This window comes from Trachemys scripta, chromosome 11 (genome assembly GCF_013100865.1).
Source record: "Trachemys scripta elegans isolate TJP31775 chromosome 11, CAS_Tse_1.0, whole genome shotgun sequence".
Classification (NCBI taxonomy): domain Eukaryota; kingdom Metazoa; phylum Chordata; order Testudines; family Emydidae; genus Trachemys; species Trachemys scripta.
Window position 1 is genome coordinate 67520635 of NC_048308.1, and position 24715 is coordinate 67545349.

The window sequence follows — 24715 nt, forward strand, 5'->3', positions numbered from 1 at the left end:
CCAAAGTTGTCTGGAGCAAATCCATCAGAAATGTATAGGTGTGTATATGGGTTTTGTTACAATCTCAGTGAGAGAAGGATGGAATTTAAATCTGATCCCAATGGGCAAGTCTAGCAAATATTTTGACAACCAATGCTCCAATAAGTCTAATATCTAGTAGGTATCTGGAATATGGAAAGTAGGAGAGCCTCTAGGTGGGAAATGAATTAAAATATCCTACAGCTCATTTAGACTGAGCAAGAATGCTTATTAAACTCTAGTTGTCCACTTCTCTCGTATTTTCAGTTGCCTTTCACTATATCTAGCTGGCAAAAATGCATCACAAAAAGCAGGTTAGGTGTAGGAGGTATTGGTCTTATTTAGCCTGTTTTTCCTCTCTCCCTACTTTACCATTCTCATTTTCTTGTACACCTCTGTGTCTCATCTTCATTCTTCAGAATCTTTCACCGTGCATGGGCTGCTGAGAAAAAGGTGAGGTTTGCACTGGACTCTGACAGCATTCACAAAGGGGTACATTCTGGTGTCTGGCAGATGTTCCACAGTTTGGAGACAGGGCAGAGAAAATTTTGCCTCTGAGTCCTAAAATAGTCACACTTAGATTAGAAAAGTTTGTGTGCTCAATGAGTGTAGCATTTTGCAGCTAGAGAGGTGGTCTCAGAGTCTGGACCCAGTTTATTAATGGCATTAATGATTAGGCCAAGGGCCTTGATTTGGACCCAGAGGTTTATGTGGGGGCCGGGAGTGGCGAGCACAGTGTAATGATGTAATGTGCTGTCAACAGCTAGCCTGGATCAAGATGCGGGCTGCTACATTTTATAAAAATGGGATTTTTGATTAACCACTAACATTAACTTGCAGGAGTTACAGTAGTTCATTCTTGAGGTGAAAATGCATGGATTAGGGTGGTTACATCCAGGTCTGACAGAAATAGGTATACTCCACACTGACAACATGGGAAGTCATCATATAACTAAACGACTAGGTCCCAACTAAAAATAAAGTAGAATAAAGTCTTCCATATTGAAAGCCGTATTTCAAACACGCCAATATTAACGAATACATCCTTCAAAAAGCCCTCCTGAATTTCTAATAAAGTAGTGGAAAGAGACTGCTTTATAAATTAAGATTAATCCTCCTGCTTCCAATTTAGCCTTAAAATAGAGAGTACGTTTATCAGAATTTAGAGCCTTTTGGCCGCTCTGCAGCAAGCCCAAACATTAATTTATATAGTAAGAAAATGCCTTCATAGGAAAGATTAAACAAAAGGAATAAATGTCGACCATAATAAATAGCATAATCAATAACTATCCATTACTTTTAAACAAAGAGGGATATCCTATTGCAGCTATATAATCAAAGATTTTTTTTCTTCTATCAATTGATCTGTAAGCAGTCAGGACTCTCTAATATTTACAATATTTCAATACAGAAAAAAAAATCTACTTTATTATTGCCCACAGTGCTAACAGTGGCTTGGTTACTGCAACATCTACAATAAATGTACCACTTAACGTAAACGGTACATGTTTGCTACTACAAAAAAAATGATCAAATTGATAGATCCTGGGGCAGAAAAAAGGTAAGCGCTATTGTCAAGACAGAAGGTCTATGGATGATGCAGTATTAGTGCACATATAACCTTCACTTCTTCCCCTTTCTATCCTGCCGTGAATCACAGTACCTGTTTTTAGCTGCTGTGCAGTCTCAAAACTGGATACAGGCCAATCTTCATACTGGAACAGCAGTCTCTCTCCCATACAGAAGTGGAAAACAAATTCCAGCCAAAACTTCCCTGCCCTCCAGGCCAAGCCAGCCGGAGTTTTGTTTCCTTGTAGGTCTCTCACTGCCTGTTACCTTCCCAGCCTTAGATGGCTATCACAGAATCCTAGTTACCCAGTGTCAGATCTGGGTCAGCAGGTCACATGACCTACAGACATTAAATCCAAGCAAGGAAAGAAAGTGTCTTAATTCCCACTCAGTAGGGGATTAATGGAAATGAATCACAATTGCAAGTCTTTCACATTCATTAACTTAATTTATTTACAAAAATACATCTTGAATGAAGAGTTAGGAAAGGACACTATAGAAAAGTTTATATCAATATTTTGCTGTAGCTAGTAAATATATTTTCCTCCTCCTTTGGCTTTGTATGTGAAAGTGAGAAAAGAAAGTCCTGCAGCCATAGAAAGATAGCAATGAAGGTATTTTGTGTTACACTACCCCCTCACCCTGACAGTAATGGCAGTCGTAGAGTTAGTCAAAGGCAAGCAGATTGTTGATGTGTCACAAGACACTGTAGAGATTTTCTGCTGAGGTTTAGAAAGAGTGGGATGAGATTACCATTTTCTTTTCACTTCAGACAATACTATCAATTTAAACAGTGGTATCTAGTTATATGCCCTAGAAAAAAAGCAAAACATATTTAGTCTTGTAAGCGAATAAACCAGAATGTGCCTCTATATAAAACACATCTGAGCTTTCTACAGTAATTATTCACAAAACTGCACGGTTTACAATAATGTTAATGTCTTGTATCATTGCTGCAGAATATTGTATTTCTTAAATAAGAGATAAGAATTTAATTTATTCTACAGCCAGAGAAAAATTTTAGAAAAACATTCTTCTCTCAGTTACATCTTGGTAATCTCTCTGATTTAGGCTCTTCCCTGTTCAGAAAAACTGAGCTGTAATTCAGGAATTCCTTCTGCTTCATAGAAATTTTTATTGTTGTACTGATTAAGAACAGGAGCCTGAACATATGCAGTCATTTCTCCCAATAAGGAACATAAGAGTACAGTGCCCTGGCGGTAGACTGACAGTAACGCTACAACCAAGGGCAGAGTTTGTATGACTGACGCCAACACAGTGCGAGAGAAGACTGAGCCCTGGTCTACACTACCAACTTATGTGAGTATGACTACGTCGCTCCAGGGGAATAGACAGTGCGATGTCGACTGGAGGGCTTCTCCCATCGATATACCTACTGCCTCTCAGGGAGGTGCAGTATCTACACTGACAGAAGCAGCTCTCCTGTTGGCGCAGGTAGTGTCTTCACTGAGCGCTATAGCGACGCCGCTGCAGCACTGTAAGTGTAGACAAGCCCTTAGTTCTACCACTGCTTCAGCTCCTGCTGAGTAAGGACAGTTTAGAAAGGGGTTAGGAAGGGTGAAAAACAATTGTTGCCTGTTATGAATTGTTAATATAACCAATTATGCTGGCATCTGCTGCAGACGAGGGCTCTACCTACCTCCCATGGCCCCAGGGATGAAATTATATCGGTCCCTGGACTAAGAACTGGGGATCCTTTACCTCTCCTCTGAGCCAAAAAAAGATACAACAAAAAGTGGGAAATATTACAAAAAGCAAAAGAAATTCATGTAAATCTATTACTCCCCACAACACTGTTACTGCCCTTCAACTTCAAAAGCAATATGTAACCCATGCTGCTGAAAGAATCATTTTTCTTCTATCTCTGGGGCAATAATCCTGCCTCAGCTGAGAAGAGTTGCCACAAATAAATTCATTACTTCACCAAGATTAGGTGGCTGGATCAAAACGCAAGTTGGAGTCAAAATGAACCATTCTGAAACACTGATGCAATGAAGTGTTGTAGCGGGTGATTTCTTTGATAAGAGCAGCTTTACATTCAATCCTTTCCAAAGGTGTCTCCTTTGAACCATAAACCTACAGCAGAGAACCAGGGGTGTAGTTTGGTGTGGAAGTAGGGTGGGTACTGCTCCTCCCTCAAATGGCAAGCCTCGGGCAGGCGCAGAATTAGGCCCCCACCATCACAGGCAGCCCCATCGGCCTGACTGGAATTGCTACCCCCCAAATACAGAAGTCAAACTATGCCTATACACAGAGAACTAGTATGCTGCAATAGAAAAAATCACTTGCAGGACCTGTTTTAATGTACATAATCAAAATCTGTTTTACTCTTAATTAAGAACAGGAAGAAGATTTTACTGTGTAGGGATAGAAATTTGAAAAGTAGGTTTACACTGTAGAACATGATAGGTTGGAACTTCACAGGATTATACTGCTCTTCTTTTCTAAGTGACAAAGATTTACAAGAGTGTTCTATTTCTACATTAAACAAACTTGTGAGTCTAACCTCTAGATCCTTATTTTATTTTTGCCCTCTTCATGGCTCAGAGGTTTGCCACATCCCTTACAATGGCTAGCCCCTGGGTTACTTCGACCATGCACTCCAGGATAGGTCCATTTTCCCCTAAATAATACCTCAAGATCAGACGGTTGTTTTTCCTTTTAAAGGTATTCTCCGCGGGCTCGCTCAACCACCTAGGACTCAAAATGGTTTATACAAAGATTCTAGCCAAGGGATGGTGAAAGTGTTACCTTAGGAACCTTTAACCCTAGGCTTCGCCCACTTGACATCTATTTGAGGTTTTTTTTAAAAAACAAAAACAAAGGTATATGCTAGGCCCATTCCCAAATCATGCCATCCCCAAAACGTTATTCAGTGATATGTACCTCCCTTTCCCACTAGGATGTAAAAGTGTCCATGAGGTTACAAGCAAGACATACCTAAAAGTGTGTGTGCAATGAATTTAGTACCAGAAGCATCGTACATTGCACACAATCACAACCAACCTGTAGAACTCACTGCCTTGGGATGTTGTGGTGGCCAAAAGTATAACTGGATTCAAAAAAGAACTGGCTAAGCTATTTGCGGATAGGTCCATCAATGGTTCTTAGCCAAGATGATCAGGGTCACACCACCATGCTCATAGCAATCTTAAACCTCTGACCACCCAAAGCTGGGAATGGAAGACAGGAGCGGATCATTCCATAACTGCCCTGTTCTGTACACTCCCCCTGAAGCTCTGATAGAGAGCACTCCAGGAGACAGGATACTGGGCAAGATGGACCATGGTCTGACCTAGGCAGCTCTTATGTTCTTACATACTGTACTAATGGGTTCAGTTTCTGATTTCCTCACCACAAAGGAGAGGAAGCTTATTTTATACATCATAGAAGCAGAGTGCTCCAAATGGATTTGATCCTAACCTCTAGAGATTATAGAATGATCATACTTTAAACTTGTGATACATGTAATTTCACGTGCACACACACACACACACCCTTCCCCTGTTAAAATGTTGCTGCTTTCTGGTACATCAAAAATCTGCAATTTAGCTGGGTCCTGCCCTGCCCCCATCACTTTGTCCATTCTCTCTGCCTCTGGCTGGTGGCTTACCCAGTGCTCAGCTAATTAGACATCCTGGCCTAGTATTTTTGGGTAGGTGATGGTCAGTGTTCATGTCTAAGATGCACTGTTTATAGAACTGTTTTATTCCCACTAGCCATCCTTTCATGTGTGCATTCCCTTTCAAAAGCTAATCAAGCAAATGTCTAAATTGTCCTTATATTTAAGGAACAATTTGTGGTCTGTGTTCCATATGGCACGGATGTGTGGTTTATCGAGCTGTTCAGACACGGACTATGCAATCTCTACATTTCCAGTTCATATTGGTTCTGTTTTCCATTGTGCTGGCATTTCTCTCAGAGTTCCAGTCAACTTCTTGTTTCTTCAGTCCTTGTGGACACTCCATTCTTAATTTTCTAGACATGTTCTCCTCCAATTCCCTGGCTTTCTTTCTTTATCCCTCTCTTCACTCCCTAAACCTGGATTACTAGCTGGCACTTTCTTTATCCCCCTCTTCACTCCCTAAACCTGGATTACTAGCTGGCACCAGCTATAATTGGTAAATTCCTTCTAGGGTATCTCCATTCTCTGCTGCTTAGAATCCATACAACTCTTCTGGTGCCACTATGCTCCCAGCTTCCTGGACAGTGCTTTGTTCAATTGCTCATTATCAAATGAGAGATTTCTCTTGGATAACTTTACTAATTGCTTCTCCCAAGGCTCAAAGCAATTTGTATTTTTCCCAAAAACAACAAAAAACAACTCATTTGCCTTTTTTTTATTTTATTTTTTTTATTATTATTATTTTTTTAGGGATCCTATACACTACCAAATGTAACCTTCAGTCCCTCTTCCTGCCACTCCTCCAGGTTTTCTAGTGCCCCGCTGATCTTCTTGACGTATCAGCATATCACAGACCCTGGTTCTTGCGTCCAGCTTGACCCAACTTGAAGCCCTGTTACATTTTTCAGGGATTTTTTGTTTGTTCTTAAGGTGCCTGGCTTCCTGTCATATGAGACAACCACCTTGCTCCTCCCCCTAAATATGCTGGTCCCCTTCCCCCTCCCTCCCTTGTCTCATGCCATGCCATGCCCACTCACTTTACCCCCCAAATTAGTCAAACCCTGTTCTATCCTCATCACTCCAAGTGGAGAGATTCTGCCCTTTTTTCTGTTCTATCTGCCACAGCTGTGAATGTTAAATTGCCCCACTGGAGGGGTCACCAGGAGATGAACTCAGGTCTGCTTTTAAAAGACAGAATTAAGAATTAATTCGTAATATTAATTCTACTCTACTGCAAACATTAATCAGGAGGCTGTTGTGCAGTTACAATTGTTTCTAGTGGAATTATTGTACAATTATTTTGTAGTTTTCACTAAAGTAACTTGGTAAATAATTTATCATTACTGCACATAGAAAATTCTGGATTCATCAGGAGGCGCTACAAAATAAAACAGTGTTGTATAGGAAGCCAAATGAGCTTAACCCACACAAGCAACAATAAGCATGCCCGAAGTAAGGTGCAATATACATCATGGTTCACACATTTCTTTAAAAGAAAAAGAAATTGTGGATGGAAGAAACGACTAAAAAGGATATTTTTATCCTCTAGGTAAAGAGAAGGAATTTGTAACTACACACCAATTTTTGCCCTCAATTGTATCCACGGAATACAAGTAAATTCTGCCAAAGGAGAGGTTGGAATTTGGCCCTCCACCATCTATTTCTCCCATTTACTGATCAGCTTTCACTACATACCTGGAGCCAGCCTTTGGCTCCAGACTCTACATATGGGTAGTCTGAAGAACCTGGTTACACATGTTTTAATAGTCAGCTATTGTAATAAAAATGCATAGCTCATTCTGCATGCAATAAAATTCAAACTAAGGATTAGATATTATTTATACTAAGCTTTTATACAGCAAATTTCTTACACTGATATTAAAATATGTTACACAGAGATCTCAGCTTTATCTCTGTGAAGCAAATATCCCCACTTAACAAGTAGGGACAATGAAGCAAAGGGTGAGAGACTTCACTAATGTTATGCACTAGTTGGATGAATTAGGAACAGAAGCTAGAGCAGAGGTGGGCAAACTACGGCCCGCGGGACCGTTCTCCCCGGCCCCTGAGCTCCAGGCCCGGGAGGCTAGCCCCTGGCCCCTCCCCTGCTGTTCCCCCTCAGCCTCAGCTCACTGCGCCCGCTCTGGGCGGGGCAGCGCAGCTACAGAGCCTGGCCTGACCCGGTGCTCTGTGCTGCGTGGTGCATGGCTGGCTCCAGCCGGGCGGCGCAGCTGCCTGTCCTGGTGCAGCCGCACCGCCAGCCACTGGTGCTCCCGGCAGCGTGGTAAGGGGGCAGGGAGCGGGGGAGGGGATGGATAGAGGGCAGGGGAGTTCGGGGGCTGGTCAGGGGCCGGGGGTGTGGATAGGGGTCGGGGCGGTCAGAGGACAGGGAACAGGGGAATTGAATGGGGGCAGGGGTTCTGGGGGCGGTCAGGGAGAAGGGGTGGTTGGATGGGGCAGAGGTCAGGGGGGGCAGTCAGAAAGGAGAGGAGGGGTTGAATGGGGTGGCAGGAGGCAGTCAGGGGCAGGGGTTTTGGGGGCGGTCAGGAAGGAGAGGGGGTGTTGGATGGGGCTGTGGGGGGGCAGTTAGGGGCAGGGGGTCCGGGGCCAGTCAGGGAGAAGGGGTGGTTGGATGGGGCAGGGGTCCCGGGAGGGACAGTCAGGAAGGAGAGGGGGGGTTGAATGGGGTGGCAGGAGGCAGTTAGGGGCGAGAGGTCCGGGGGCGGTCAGGGGACAGGGAGTGGGGGTGTGTGATGGGGTACGGGTCCGGGGGGGCAGTCAGGGGTGAGAAGCAGGGGGGTTGGATAGGGGGCGTGGCCAGGCCATGCCTGGCTGTTTGGGGAGGCACAGCCTCCCCTAACCGGCCCTCCATACAATTTCTGACACCCGATGCGGTCCCCAGGTCAAAAAGTTGGCCCCTGAGCTAGAGGGACCAATTTCCAGTCCCCCATTGAAACCACACTGCCTCACTGTGACTGAAAGTGATACTGTCATTTTTGTAAGGCTAAAAAAAGTTACTTAGCTTGCAGTGATAACATCTGGAAAGTTTTAACATAAGGACTCTAACAATGTACATATTTTCTTAACTGATCCATGCTGCCTAAGCAGATCTCTCAGGGCATGTGCATTGCGTTAAGCACGAGAAAGTGCACACACATTCACTAACTGATTGGTTCTTAACTGTTATAAATGCCTCCATCAAAACCCTCTACAGTAAATAAAATGAGTGCATTGAGTCTTAGTTATTCAGCATGGCAGCTGTGTGAATTTTACTGCTTTACTGCATGTAGCTCAGGAACAGATTAGTTTTTTTCCTTTCTCTTCATAAAAGAGGTCAAATGCCCTTCTGACTACTGATGCTACAAAGTGTTTTCATCCAAGGTAGGTTTAAATGCTAAAAAAAAAATCTCCTGGCTGGTGGTTTAATATATACTACAACAATGCCTTCTGACCTTCTAATGTCTGTAATACACTCTTGTCAATGAAAAACAGCATCTGTAGCTACTCTCTCCAGCTCTGTCCTCTCATGGGCCCGGGAATTAGGTTTTTCTGAATACTGAGCATGCAAAATATAAAATAAACATGCAGAACATACATACTACTATGCATTTTATCCCACTGAGAATTACAAAATATATAGTAGGTGTATGTTTGATTAAGCCTGTGGCCATTTTGGAAGATTTTTAGAGGACTTTTATGTACCGTATAAAGTTTTTCCAAAAAGGTTCATTTCAGTAGGTTTTCATTTATTAGCTGCAAGGAAATGGAGCAAAGCCTCTTGAGAGAGAGCTGTTTATGTTTTGATAGCTATTTGAAGTCTGCTAAGTTGCAATTTACCAGTTTGCTGTTGGTAGTATCCGTTTTCAGTCTAACAGAAGAGAAGAGATCATCAACTGCCTTGTAATTACTATGAAATTAGAAGGTAATAGCATTATCGGCTGCTCTAATGTTTATGGGCATTTGCTATCTAACTAGTGTCGTCATTTGTTTACCATGGATTCTTCTAATGTTGTTTAGGAAATCCTATTACTCATGACTTAGGCACTGCAGGGGGCTCTACAATATAAATACACTGCCAGCCATGCAAACCTTTTGGCTTGGCTGAGGCTGCAGAAAGAGCATTCCATTCAATCATAAGAAGCAACCGTAGCAGTAAAAGACACTTCTTCAAGCAACATCCTGCTCAGCTAGTGATATCTCTCCAGCAGCTATTTCCCAGTCTTCCTTTGTTTTATCCCTAGCATCCCTATCCTCTTGTATTTGTTAGAAGAATCAATTCTTATAACAGCACCCGTAGGAACATCTGCCTAGTTCATTAGATGTGTGCCCCTACTGCAAACACAGGGTGCATAAGCTTCTCTGGACAGCACTATCTTGCCAATTCTAGTAACTGATCCAGATGTTTGTTCCAGATAGTGCCCTGTCAGTCCTCTTCTAGCTTTTATTCCCCCAAGGGGCAAATATTGATCTCAATTACTCAATATGGGAGGGAGAGTTTGATATTTAGTACAGCTCTTGACCTGTCAGATTCAACACGAGCAGAACAAGTCTCCTAGGTCTGTAAAATTGTTAACATAGAATAATAGACTATAAGGTCAGAAGGGACCATTATGATCATCTAGTCTGACCTCCTGCACAATGCAGGCCACAGAATCTCACCCACCCATTCCTGTATCAAACCCCTAACCTATGTCTGAGTTATTGAAGTCCTCAAATCGTGGTTTAAAGATTTAAAGGTGCAGAGAATCCTCCAGCAAGTGACCCGTGCCCCACGCTGCAGAGGAAGGCGAAAACCCCCCAGAGCCTCTGCCAATCTGCCCCGGAGGAAAATTCCTTCCCGACCCCAAATATGGCGATCAGCTAAACCCTGAGCATGTGGGCAAGACTCACCAGCCAGACACCCTGGAAAGAATTCTCTGTAGTAACTCAGATCCCACCCCATCTAACATCCCATCACAGGCCATTGGGCATATTTACCGCTCATAGTCAAAGATCAATTAATTACCAAAATTAGGCTACCCCAGCATATTGCAGACTACAGATTTTATTGTAACATACCCCCATGCACAACTTTATTTGTCTGGCAGTAGAAAACAGGCCAATCTTCTAAGGTGTTAGAGAGACTTTATCATGGGGGAAGAGTGACACTTCATGCGCTCAGTTTTCTACAGTCAGCAGCTGTGCCAATGGTGACCTTAGTCTGAGATTATCATCGTTCTTAAAAAGACAGGTGTAATCCACACAAGGTCAATACCACAGTCATACAGCTTGGTTTACTTTACTGCAAGGATGATTAACTAATGTCCCATCAGTACTAATTTTGCGAGAGCTATAAACCATAGAGAGAGGCGTCTCCTCTATACTTACAAGATGGTTTTCTAACCCATTGCTAGAAAAAGCAACAACGTTTAGATTATAAACAAAAAATATCCAACCCTAGTTACAAATCAATCACATATGCTCCAGTTATAATTACACTGGTTCATGAGGAACAAATCACAGAATCGTAGAATCTCAGGGTTGGAAGGGACCTGAGGAGGTCATCTAGTCCAACCCCCTGCTCAGAGCAGGACCAATCCCCAGATACATTGCTGCTGCACAGTCCCTGCATTTTCAGACCATTTTTATCCACGATCTTATTCCCAGTACCATTTAACCATCAGAGGCCCAACTAGGGCTATTAGTATTTCAGCTAACAGAAGATTCACTAGTAATTCCAGGGCCTTGGAGCCTATTCTGAGGGAGGTAGAGAAGATCAAAACACCCACTGAAAACTTTAAACGTACCTCCTTCTGCTGCCTCTCAAGTTCTTTCATTCGGATCTCTCGTGCTTCTGCTCGTGCTGCTCGCTTTGCTGCGAGCCTTGCTTCAGCCTGTGAAGAGAAGTATAATCAAACAATGTAACAGATGCCAGACAATTTAACTTGAAGCACTAACTTGAAGCATGAAATAAAGGAGATGACGCAGTAAGACTTTACTTGTAGTGGCAAATGAGTTCTTACAGATGTATGTAATGGCCCTACCTTCCATAACAACATGTTATACTACACAGGTAGATAACATCTTCATGCAGACATCTTATCTATAGTTATCACTTGTATTCAAAAGTTTTTCTGTGCTGTCATTTAAAGAAAAGACTATTGTATTTGTATGAATATGTATAGAGGAAACATTTCTATTAACAAAAGATGGTAACTGGGCCCTGTCAAAATTTGTATGTTTATTTTTGAACACTTAAGTAACAGAGGCTCCAAAGAAAGAGAGGCATAATATTATACACTTACTATTTTATGCAGGTCATACTTATCTTTATCCCCATAATTAGATAACATGTTCACTGTCAAAAAGCATCATACATCTGTTTTCTCTTAATCTGATGTATGCACGTGCACACATGAGCACCGCAGTTGACTAAGCATGATCTGCATGTGTGCATGCTGCACAATGGAGACTAAAATTATTGAAGGGCATTGGCAACCCTAAGAAAATTCACTTCAGCTTGGTTAGATTAAAATATCCAAATGTTCTATTCATATCCAAAACCTCTGGTCTGGAAATCTGTCAAGCACAGGTCTTGTGAGATTTCTAGCACTTCATTTCAGCAGATTTGGAAATGACAAAATACCCTCTAGAGTGACATTTGTTATTCTTATAATCCCAGACAAAAACTGGAAGGAGAAAGTCGAGTGAAGAAAGTCTACAATAAGCTCAGTTCAAACCTCAGAAGGGACAAAAGCGTCACTCAATTTTTCCCTGAAGATTTGAGTGGTTCATCCAGCCTTAGTTAGAATCTGGCCCAGAGTAGAAAAAAAGTGAAAGTGATGCTCTAAATCATGGTCACTACACATTTACACACAACTGCCCTCAACTTTTCACCCCACTAGAATCTCCATCTAGACGCTGTGAGGACAAGTAAAGTGCTCTGATAGTGAGAATTCCAAGTCTCACCAGAATTCCTATACTATAGGGAAGCGTCAATCCCCCTTAGGAAGTATACTCACCATTCAAAATAGAAGAGAAAGAAGCCCCCGAGAAGACAATAAGAAGAAAGGTTCACATTAAGGTATTACCTGAGAATTAAGCAAAGCTTACCGCTAACTGAAATTGTTTTTGGCAAAAGTAGCCACTTAACTGATCCATACCAGCTAATGAGTTCAAGCAATTGCATCTAAGGGTACGTCCAGACTACCCGCCGTATCGGCGGGTAGCGATCGATTTATCGGGGATCGATATATCACGTCTCGTTAAGATGCGATATATCCATCCCCGAACACGCTCTCCGTCGACTCCGGAACTCCACCGGAGCGAGCAGCAGTAGCTGAGTCGACGGGAGAGCCGCGGCCGTCGATCCCGTGCCGTGAGGTAAGTTGTAATAAGATATGTTGACCTCAGCTATGGTATTCCCGTAGCTGAAGTTGCGTATCTTACATCGATACCCCCCGCAGTGCAGACCAGGCCTAAGTGTCAGTAAAATCTAGAATAGACTGCATAGACTTCACAGAAATACACAGAAAAAAGTTCAGTCAAGCGTAAGGACTTTTATGTGTCTTATTAGCAAACTCCTTTCCTCCATTTTTGAGGAAGTAAACCATCTCAATTTCACAGCATTACGTCCATTATCACTCACATAGTGGGAATTGAAATTTGAGTTCAATACATTTAACTGAATAGAGTTGGTATCTTTATTTCTTCACAACACAGCCACCTTACTTAATATCACTACTGTAAATATTAACTTTTCTTAGGAGCAGTAATTGGTTTTAAAGTCCCTTTTTTCCCCACACCTCCCGCCACACACACACACACACACACACACACACACACACACAGCACGAAAGGCAAATTAGATATTTCTCTCATGGAAGATTACTGTCCTTTTTTAATTAAGGTATTTGAGTTCTAAGATAACGTCTAGCTTTGTCATGGAAGAATAAAATGCAAATATACCTGTTGAAAAACTGTATGTACAGCAAGTCACTTAAGCTGTCTCCAAAAGTGTCTCAGACCTTTGTAGTCCCAGAATGTTAAGGTTATGTATGGCGCTCAGCACTCGACATACATAATATGCATGCTCCTAGAACCTGCAGTCTAACAACATGGGCTGGTACTGTTCAAACATGAGTCCCAGTTCTAAACAGTTTAGATCTATTAACTTCAGTGGTTGAGCAGAGGCCTCTAAGATACTCACTGCATACATTTCAAAGGGCATAGATGCTTTGGAACAGGTAATATGCTCGTTGGAGATGCCTTTTTTACCCTTCAGCCCTTGAAGCAGCATTAAAATATATTTGATCACAAATACACTGTAGTGCACCTACATTAGTCAATTTTAGTTCACTGACTATAAATTTACAAATGTTAAAATGCTGAAAGGTGTTGCAGGACATCTGTTATTTTATGTCCCACCCAGGTGGAGACTGTAATGCGAAGTTAAATTTAGAAAATTAGACCATTCTGCAATATTCAGCACTAGTGACTGTTAAATGACTCATGGGTATCGAATACTTTGACAATTACCTTTCGCAATTACCTGCCCAGTCAAGGTAGTAAGGTTTCATTGTATATACAGAACTCTGGAAAGAGTGGAAAAGTGCGTCCCTAAAACTCTGACTTTCCAGGGCACTGTATTTAGAATGTTTGTGTTTCTTGTTAACTTTCTAGCATTGCTTCTGGTTTGATCTATGTAGAGGAGAGGGAGAATTCACACTGAGATGCAAACGGTAAAGCCTTCTTATAAGCAACACCGAACCAAAGGAAAAAAACTGGCAATTCTAGTTTCACAACTCTGCTGAAGTTGCCAAAGTTTGTCAAGAAGTACCCACTTCGGTGAACGGCTGATTATCAGCAATGCAATTTGTTAAGTTAGCGTATTATACTGTAGCTAGCGGAGCTTTGCTATATCCAATATGCATTAATGTATTTAAAATATATTGCCTACATTTATTAACGTGCCCTTGGGACTCTGAAACAGAGGAAAGAGATAATTCAGTCTCAGAGATAATTCAGATAATTCAGGGGAACTGGTCATAACCTGCACCACTCAGAATAGCTTGTTAGGGGACTTTCTTTAAAGGGAACGTCTCCCCCACCCCCTCAGTCATTGGGATAAGTATGGATTTGGTATAGAGTATATACAGCTGCTTTACCTGGCAGCCAGAGACTAAAATGTCAAGTGATTAAAATTACTGATTGAAGCCAATGCTTTCCTGGAAAGATTTTTAAATCAATATTTTTATCACTTGACATTTTAGTCTTTGGCTGCCAGGTAAACCAGCTGCATATCTTAAAAATACACCCCTACCCCGATATAACACGGCCCGATATAACACGAATTCGGGGGTGGAGGGGCTGCGCGCTCCAGTGGATCAAAGCAAGTTCAATATAACGCAGTTTCACCTATAACGCGGTAAGATTTTTTGGCTCCCGAGGACAGCATTATATCAGGGTAGAGGTGTATTGATTTTAAAAATCTTTCAGGAAAGCATTGGCTTCAATCAATAAATAATTTTAAAGACTATATGTATTGTATTAGAGAGACACTGTTGGTGAGGTAATATCTTTTATTGGACCATTTTGTCTCCCTCACCAACTGAAGTTGGAGCAATAAAAGATATTACCTCACCCACCTTGTCTCTCTGCCCAGGTCTACACTATAAACTTACATTGGTATAATTATGTCACTCAGGGGTGTGAAAAGTCCACACTCCTGAGCGATACCGTTATACTGACCCAACCTCTGCTGTAGACAACACTATGTTATAGCTGTCTGTGTCCATCTACAGCACTATGTTATATGGTGGCTAATATGAGGGGGAAAGGAATCCAGGAGAGCTGGCTGTATTTTAAAGAAGCCTTAATGAGGGCGCAGGAACAAACCATCCCTATATGTGCAGAAAGAATAGCAAATATGGCAGGGCACCAGCTGGGCTTAACGGAGAAATCTCTGATGAGCTTAAAAAAAAAAAATTAATGGAGATATCCTGTCTCCTAGAACTGGAAGGGACCTTGAGGTCATTGAGTCCAGCCCCCTGCCTTCACTAGCAGGACCAAGTACTGATTTTGCCCCAGATGCCTAAGTGGCCCCCTCAAGGATTGAACTCACAACCCTGGGTTTAGCAGGCCAATGCTCAAACCACTGAGCTATCCCTCCCCCGGGGAAAAAGATACAAAACACAAAAAGGAATCTTACAAGAAGTGGAAACTTGGACAGATCACTAGGGAGGAGCATAAGAATAATCAGGAAGGCCAAAGCACAACTGGAGTTGCGGCTAGCAAGCGATGTGAAGGATACCAAGAAGGATATCTACAGATATGTTAGCAACAAGAATAAGGTCCCACACTTTCCCTGACCTTCCTGAATGGGGGAGGCAACCTAGTGACAGATGATGTGGAAAAAGCTGAAGTACTCAATGCTTTTTTTTCCTCCTCGGTCTTCACAGACAAGGTCAGCTCCCAGACTGCTGCACTGGACAGCACAGTATGAGGAGGAGCTGAGCAGCCCTCAGTGGTGAAAGAACAGATTAAGGACTATTTAAAAAAGCTGGACATGCACAAGTTTATGAGGCCGGATGCAATGCAACCGAGGGTGCTGAGGGAGTTGGCTGATGTGATTGCAAAGCTATTGGCCATTATCTTTGAAAACTCGTGGTGATCGAGGGACGTCCCGGATGATTGGAAAAAGGCAAATATAGTGCTCATCTTTAAAAAAAGGGAAGGAGAAACTGGGGAACTACAGCCTCACCTCAGTCCCCAGAAAAATCATGGAGCAAGTCCTCAAGGAATCCATTTTGAAGCACTTGGAGGAGAGGAAGGTGATCAGGAACAGTCAACATGGATTCACCAAGGACAAGTCATGCCTGACCAATCTGATTACCTTCAGATAACTGGCTCTGTGGATATGGGGAAAGTGGTGGACATGATACACCTTGACTTTAGCGAAGCTTTTGATATGGTCTCCCACAGAATTCTTGCCAGCAAGTTAAAAAAACTATGGATTGGATGAATGGACTATAAGGTGAATAGAAAGCTGGCTAGATCATCGGGATCAACAGATAGCGATCAATGGCTCGATGTCTATTTGGCAGCAGGCATCAAGCAGAGTGCCCCAGGAATCAGTCTTGGGGCTGACTTTATTCAACATCTTCATTAATGGTCTGGATGATGGGATGGATTGCATCCTCAGCAAGTTCGTGGATGACACTAACCTGGGGGGGAGAGGTAGATATGCTGGAGGGAGGGATAGGGTCCAGAGTGGACTAGACAAATTGGAGGATTGGCCAAAAGAAATCTGATGAGGTTCAACAGGGACAAGTGCAGAGTCCTGCACTTAGGAAGGAAGAATCCCATGCACCGCTACAGGCTGGGGACCGACTGGCTAAGCAGCAGTTCTGCACAAAAGGACCTGGGGATTGCAGTGGACGAGAAGCTGGATATGAGCCAACAGTGTGCCCTTGTTGGCAAGAAGGCTAACGACATATTAGGCTGCATTAGTAGGAGCATTGCCAGCAGATCGAGGGAAGTGATTATTCCCCTCTATTCGGCACTGGTGAGGCCACATCTGGAGTATTGCATCCAGTTTTGGTCCCCTACTACAAAAGGGATGTGGGCAAATTGGAGAGAGTCCAGCAGAGGGCAACGAAAATGATTAGGGGGCTGGGGCACATGACTTACGTGAAGAGGCTGAGGGAACTGGGGTTATTTAGTCTGCAGAAGAGAAGGGTGAGGGGGGATTTGATAGCAGCCTTCAACTACCTGAAGGGGGGTTCCAAAGAAGATGGAGTTAGGCTGCTCTCAGTGGTGGCAGATGACAGAACAAGCAGCAATAGTCTCAAGTTGCAGTGGGGGAGGTCTAGGTTGGATATTAGGAAAAACTTTTTCGCTGGGAGGGTGGTGAAGCACTGGAATGGGTTACCTACGGATGTGGTGGAATCTCCTTCCTTAGAGGTTTTTAAGACCCACCTTGACAAAGCCCTGGCTGGGATAATTTAGTTGGGGTTGGACCTCCTTTGAGCAGAGGGTTGGACTAAATGACCTCCTGAGGTCTCTTCCAATCCTAATCTTCTATGATTCTATGCTGACAGGAAGGCTTTTCCCATCAACATAGCTACTGCCTCTTGCGGAGGTGGATTAACTACACCGTAACATCTTCCCTGAAGTGCCATAGCTCCACCGTTACAGCGTTTTAAATGTAGACCTACTCTAAAATACTCTGGGACCGACCCAGTTACAACATCACTGCATACAACAATGGAAGATTTGTATAGTATGAAATTCTAACTGATATTAGTGCACATAGCTATTTGGATATGTGTTTTTTAATTGTACTTAAAGATAAAAAATAAGCAATAAATCAACTGAATTAAAGAAAAGTGAACTGGGATTTTATTGGTTTTAATTAAGGTATTTGTGTTTTTGGTATGATCAACTAAAGCATGAAAAATTTACAGAGTATATACAAATTGTTGTAAGCCAAAAAAATGTACAAAAGCTTACAATCCTTGTTTCAACTCAGGGAAACATTAAGGGAACATTGGAGGGAGGGAAAACTCAGTGGTGTGAGCATTGGCCTGCTAAACCCAGGGATGAGAGTTCAATCCTTGAGGGGGCCACTTAGGGATCTGGGGCAAAATCAGTACTTGGTCCTGCTAGTGAAGGCAGGGGGCTGGACTCAATGACCTTTAAAGGTCCCTTCCAGTTCTAGGAGATGGGATATCTCCATTAATTTATAATTTATTATTTATTTATAATTCAGCTCCCATTAAGTCTAAAAGCTGTGAAAAAGCCAAAGCTCCCACCATTAAGGTAAAAACATCTGTTAACCACTCTTCCTTTCAGAGCAAGATATCATGTAATCTGTTGGAGACAAGAAATTATTCATATTTGTCTTCCTTTCCTTCCCACCTGCACAGATTTTCTTCACAGAACTGTTTGGAGTCACAACTGGTGCCACACCTTAAACAAGCCAGAGAGCTTGTCAGAGCAATATGAACCACTCCACCCCCTTCACTCTACTCAGAAAAGGAGGGTGAGACAGAAGGGAAGTTTCTTTTTACATTAAAACCTTTCTGGGCTTCATCCATTTCTTAAACTATGTAGGAAAGGAAGCCCAGATTCCCACAGCCACCAGCCTATATTTGAAATTTGATATTCTTATAAATTCACGTTCTGTTGTGCATGTATTCACTCACTCACTCCTCCACCCTTCAATTTCAAAGAAGGGCCAAACTAAAGTTTACATGTCACACACACGTCCCCAATGTAGGTCTTTCAGCTGCAGCTATCCACTGTGTTACTTTCCGTGAAGAATTTTTTAGTTTAATGCTGTATTCGATTAACTTTTACCTTTGACTATCCAGTTTACTTTCAGTTTTAATGACAAAAATATTTAGAGATGAATACACTCCCTAGGGATCTACTAGTTTATTCTGCTTAAATCAATATATCCTCAGAATATTCAGGCAGCAAAGTCAATACATTTTCACTCCATCCAATACACGTCAATTCAAATCATACACACAGAATTAGATGGAAGAGAACAGATTTTCATATAGGAGCTTCAACTAACTAATGGCTGTTTCCCAAGATGGTGTATTTTAATTTATAAGTATATTCTTGGTCATGACCACATAAGTATTTAATTCTAAATAGCTAACATAACCAGCTCTTAGAATCAAAGACAACATGTTTGCGTTCCTGCTGATGGATTGTTGCATATTATAAAATAAAAATTGCTAACTACAACCAATACTGCGTATTGTGATGTTGCAAGCAGCATCGCTGGAAAAATCAATGCAGCATAATTCCAAAAAAGGCACTAGTACTTACTGTAAAACAATCCACTTTAGTGAGATCAAGATGTATGTTACAACCAATTTGTTTTTGCATTTACAACTGTTTTGGCATTAAATTTTTAATTAAGTGCTCATCACACACTGTCTGGGTATTTTTATGCTGCCCCTCTCTAGCATTTTATCAGACTGCCTAGTTGTATTGTGGTAGCACCTAGAGGCCCCAACCCTATTGAGCTACACACCATACAATCATGCAAAAAGGAAGTGGACCCCGCCCATAAAAACTGACCAAGTGAAAGATGAGAAACAACAGGTGAATACAAATATGTTAGGAGCACAGGGTAATAAGATGATACTGGTCAGCATGACAAGCAGCAATGACTATTTCTACATTGTTAATACCTGTTATAGTTGCCAAGTGGTTTAAGCTACAACCCAATATTTCAAAACAAGATTTTTCATTTTCATTTTTTAGAGTAGATTGATTTGTAAAGGAAAAACGTTAACTGGCAGTACTATATCATCCACCCTGTTGTTTTGACAGCTTACTTGTTCTCCGTCATCTAAGCTCCCTTCCTCACGCAAGAACACCTATGCATGCAGTTCAAAAGCACTGTCCAAGGTTCAGGTGGGACGCTCACCAACTGCCCCAGAAAATTCAGTGGCGCTCAGGAAAACAGCTACCTGGGAAAGTAACAGCATTACAGACCACACCCTTTCAGAGAGACTAATCATGATGCTCTCCAGTCTCTACTTGTCCAAGGCCACTCACAAGTCAGGTTCTCCAAGGGGTGAGGTTTCTAGTGTTGTGTGTAGGGATTCCTGTGCACTGCACTGAAAAAGTTACTTCTAAATGTCAGATGATTAACCTACAATAGAGACTTCACACACAGTGAAATGTCATGAAAAATCTGAGCATTAAATTCCATAGGTGGCTCAAACATCCACTGAACTCTGCAGGAAAGGTTTGTGTTAATCTGGGAGATTAATAGCAGAGATTCATTTTAAATCTAAAAATGTTAGTCAAGCTGGTAAAGTTGTGACAAATGAGAACTATTGTGTACAATTATATTACTGCACCCAGAGCACTTAAAATCGGTTAACATATGAACAGGCATCACATGTGACACTTCATTCAAGCTGAACTTTACAGAAACATTAAAAACCAGATCACAATGAAGGGTGCAGTATAAGAACTGAAGTAGAGCAGAATGCTATAGTGTGAGAACTCATGAAAATTAAACACTTCCTCCACAAAGAGAGGTGTTTTTTTTTTTTTTTTATATTAAATTGGACTAGATCTCTGTTCGGAAGTGTCTGGCTTAGCTTGCTTGTGTTCAGTTTTCTGCTATAAATATCCTGATTTCCTGTGCATCATGTAAGTAGCAATTTTAATTGCATATTTCTCTCCTAACTAAGCCAGAACAGGCTTTGCCTCAATAAATTTGGCCCTCCTCCAGTCCAAGCAGATATGCATGTCAAAGATTAACTTGGATCTAACTTGAGGGGGTGATGATGGGAGAAAGACCCCCAAGTGTGAGGAGGCTGCTGAACTTCACATTAGTGAAATTACTAAAGTGTTGCCAACCCTCATGATTTTGTCATGAGTCTCCTCATAATTGTTCTCCTTAAAGCCCCAGCTCCTGGAGTCAAGTGAATGTGATTGTTTCAGCCTTCATTGTTAAAGAAAAAGTAAGCAGAAGGCAAATAAAATCAAATTTATTATTTTTATATAATCTCATGATCGTAAATCCAATTCATGATTTTTGGTGAGCCTGACTCATGATTTTTGAATAGTTGGAGTTTGCAATACTGACAATGACTTTAAAAATAATTTTTTTTACAAAAATCTACAAAATGTTACAGTAATAAAAAGTATGAGTGAAGATTAACACGAGAATCTCAAAGTTTGATGGGAAGAACTTCTCATGGTATTCAAAGTTAAAAGTAACTATTTACCCCAGGTTAGTCAGCTGATTTGTAGATTATTTCATCCTTCAAACACTGCCAACACCACAGGGCGGGGGGGAGAGAATACAGGCCTCTAATATAAGAAATTTATCCAAAACAGACAGGGACACATACAAACGTAACTACTGGAGAAAGAAGCTGAACATTAAATAAAATTTGAAGTCCAGTTACACTTTAAAAAATTTTTGTATGCTCCTTGTCTGAAAGGTGAAAAAGATGAAGTTACCATTTCTGTTCGGCAAATCATGCAAAAGAATAGAGAAGAGTTCCAAAGACTGCCTTGGATAGGATAGAGGAAACAGGAGACAATTACTGTGGCAAGGAGGGCACAGAAGCCAGCATTATTACAAAAACTACAGTTTTCTACTGAAGTTCTCCAAAATACAGCAGTAAATGCATACTGTGACATTTCTGAACCATTATAATAGAACGCCTAAATATTCAAGGCCACTACAGGCCCTAAAATAGACACACTGCTACAACAGAAAAGTTTGATGTTCTTCTCTACCTTACACTCTAAGTTTCTCTACCCTAAATAAAAAACTCAAGTGACCTATTTCTTTTAAATGGAAATAAATCCTATTTAATAGCAGATATTTATCCTACCTATTGTGTTCAACCTCTCCAACATCGCTCAGATACTAAAAGAATACCGCAGCCTGTAAATCTAGTCAGTTTCTCTAGCTCCAATACAGCATCTTCAACATGCCAATTATTTTTGATTTCATCTGCAGACAAAGGTCACCACTTAATGCCAGGGAACCGAAATTAGGGTTAGTTATCTAGAATTACAGGCGTCTGACCTTCTAAATACCAATACCAATCTAAACCAGAAGTCCAGTTGGAATGATCATCTACAATATTGTATTTACACCCATTTCTAACACTGCCCCGGCAGAGCCAGTATATAATAGAACAATGACTAAGGAAGTTCTCACTTCCTGCCTAAAGCACAGGGAAGTAACATTCAGAAATGTATTTACATCAAGATAAAAATCGATGGATTTGATTATGAACGGGTTTCTACGACGCATACCCTGAAGATGTGCATGCATAAAGAAATAGCTCTCTGAAACATGCGGACTTCACTGTTAAATTGGAACTCCTGACAAACAGCCAACAGAGATAGGAAACTATGGATAGCAAGAAACACAACCACAGTGACCTTTGTAATCCCCATGAACGATTCCAGGTATAGAAATCTGGAAACAACTCTCGAGATAAATCATTAAAGCTGTACAATTATCCAAAGAGACTTGATTTTACCAAGGGTCTAATATTCAAAGCCAACAGCATGTGCTTTCTGTGAAGGGGAAGGGTTAAAGAAACAGCTTGTGAGCAGAAACAAGTTGCCTGTAGGAGTTCATTCTTATGCAGATCACGTTATTAAAGCACTAATTAAAACAAACAACCTTACTGAAAGTTCAGTAACCTACCAAAGTGGCAATCTGTATGCAACAGTCACAATATTTTTTCCATCTCGAGAATCAATTTATTCTCACTTTCTGCTTTAAATTACTACTATTATGCTAAGAAATACATATAACAGTTTGTTTTGAATGTTTTTCCTGATTAACAGGAAAAAATAATCAGTTTTGCCCCACTGTTTCAAAGTTAAAGGCTTGTTTTCTCCATACTTTATACTGGCCTTCATTCCACTTGTCTATGATATACATTCAATTAGTAAAGTGGAAAAAATAAAGCAACGTAACCAAGGCTTTGCTGTGGATTAGCAGTTTAAAATTTCTCTAGCCAAGTGGTACATTGCTTGTAAAATAACCCATTTCGCTAAACAGTGCTATCTTCAGCCACAATTACTAGCAACAAGACCAGATATTTTTGTACATTTATTCCCTTTCACCTTTGTTTAATAAGATGCAAATTTAATAAATGGGTTACTCAGTTACTGAAATGAAATTGTCATCACTCCTTCCTTCTCACCAGTGAAGCAATCACGACCTAAATTAAAGAGAGAGAACTAAACTCCAGCCAGTTCCAGACAACGTTGTTTTACATCAGAGTGTCACTGAATGAACAAGATGGATGAGACCAGACGGCTCAGGAAGCAGACCAGCAGTTCCAACTCAACCACACAAGTGGTATTTAAAAAATAAAAACAAAAGACTGTTCATGTATTTAAAGCAAAGTTTTCCAATTTTCCAATAAAATACTTAAAATCTAAATCAGAGCTGTCCCACTGTTTATTAATATTGCCAAATTCGGCAGTGGGTTTTTTAAAAATGTTTTTTAGAAATACTGGAATTGTTCACCAGCAAGAACAGTTTGATTTGTGGAATATTCCTTAATTCTTGACTTTCAACAACAAATCCAGAGAAGTACCCAGGTGACCATACTAATAGGCCTCACCCCTCCAATTCCTTAGTAAATGTTTATCTCAGCTCATAATGCTTCACAAACATCAGCCCCATTGCTAAAGAATGAGCTTCAAGGTACTTGGCATAGCTTATTCACACTATCTGACCCCTAGACCACTGTAGAGCCTGTTTAACTCTTCACCTTTCACCTATATAGACTGCACCAAGAGAAAAATTAAACCAAGTTTCTCCTTCAGCAACCTAATCATGTATAAATGCACTAATTACATTCACTTAACTGTGTGCCAAAAATCCACACCTTAGATATAAGCCCATGAATGCCTGTTTCCATTGTAAATCTTTTGCGCATTGCATGTGCATACAAGGAACTGTTTTGGAACTTCGAACAGTAAGCTAAAACTCCGTTGGCATGTCTGCTCACACACTAAATCAAGCTATAAATGGTTTACATATTTTTCTCTCTTTTTTTTGGCCAAACAAGGAATAGATACTAACTGGCTCTAGGTATTTTCAACTTTTTTTAAACTAGGCCTGAGAAAAATAACGTATTAAAAATATTTAATATTTGAAGTGTTGATATGAAATTTAATTATCGCATTTGGTCAGTAGCAATCGTCTAAAGGTAATGTTTAGAAGGAACAATAGGGACTGACAGCTAGCCCTAGGGCCTCTCAAGTTCCTGCTTTATTTTATGTTGTATGAGGGCCAGCACAGAAGCGTTTAGCCTTTCTGATGCTGTGAATCAGTGACTAAGCTACTGTTTAAGCAGGTGGGTGCTCAATCCCCATCTCATTTAAAATGCATTAATTTTTTTATAAAAAAGTCCCACAGGGCAAGCTCAAGGAGTGTGAGCTGCCTCAGTGGGGGAGGAGCCCACCTTCGTGTATTGCAAGTGGAAGTCAACTTGGGGATAGACATTTGGGCTCAGGCTGGCACCTGGGCTCTAGGACCCTGCAAGGTGGAAGGGTCCCAGAGCTTGGGCTGCAGTCCAAGCCCAAATGTCTACACTGTAATTAAATAGCCCCTTAGGCGCATAGGGTTTGAACTGAGTCAGCTGGTATGGGCTAGCCCCGGGGGGAGGGAGGGGGAAGAGAGAGAGATCTGCAGTGTAGACATACCTTTGGTGTCATTCACACCCACCCCACAGGGAAGCTGCCACCAGTGTCACCAAAAGGCAAGAAACAGGCATAGTGGGGAATAATGCTAGTAATTCAGAGACAAATTAACTTCTCTCTGCAAGGCAGAACCCTTAACTTTTTAAGTAACAACTTAAGTTTAGAGTTACTTCTTACAATCCCCCCTCGCTCTCTGAAAAGATTGACTGCAATACACAGGAACACCCATTCTGCTGGCAGCAAGCTGAATATATGCCAAATGTGTCTGTG

General features: G+C 41.4%; 1 protein-coding gene across 31 annotated transcripts in view; it reads right to left on the reverse strand.

The window, feature by feature from the left end:
- Positions 1–24715, reverse strand: part of LRRFIP1 (LRR binding FLII interacting protein 1) — a 111413-nt gene that overhangs the window by 85049 nt on the left and 1649 nt on the right. For all 31 annotated transcript variants that reach the window (XR_004647656.1, XM_034785489.1, XM_034785490.1 and 28 more), the window contains exon 2: positions 11020–11106. Coding sequence is in view for 30 of the 31 variants with exons in the window: in XM_034785489.1 (XP_034641380.1) it covers positions 11020–11106 (87 nt within the window). In the remaining variant the exon portion in view is untranslated. The remainder of the gene's footprint in view (positions 1–11019; positions 11107–24715) is intronic.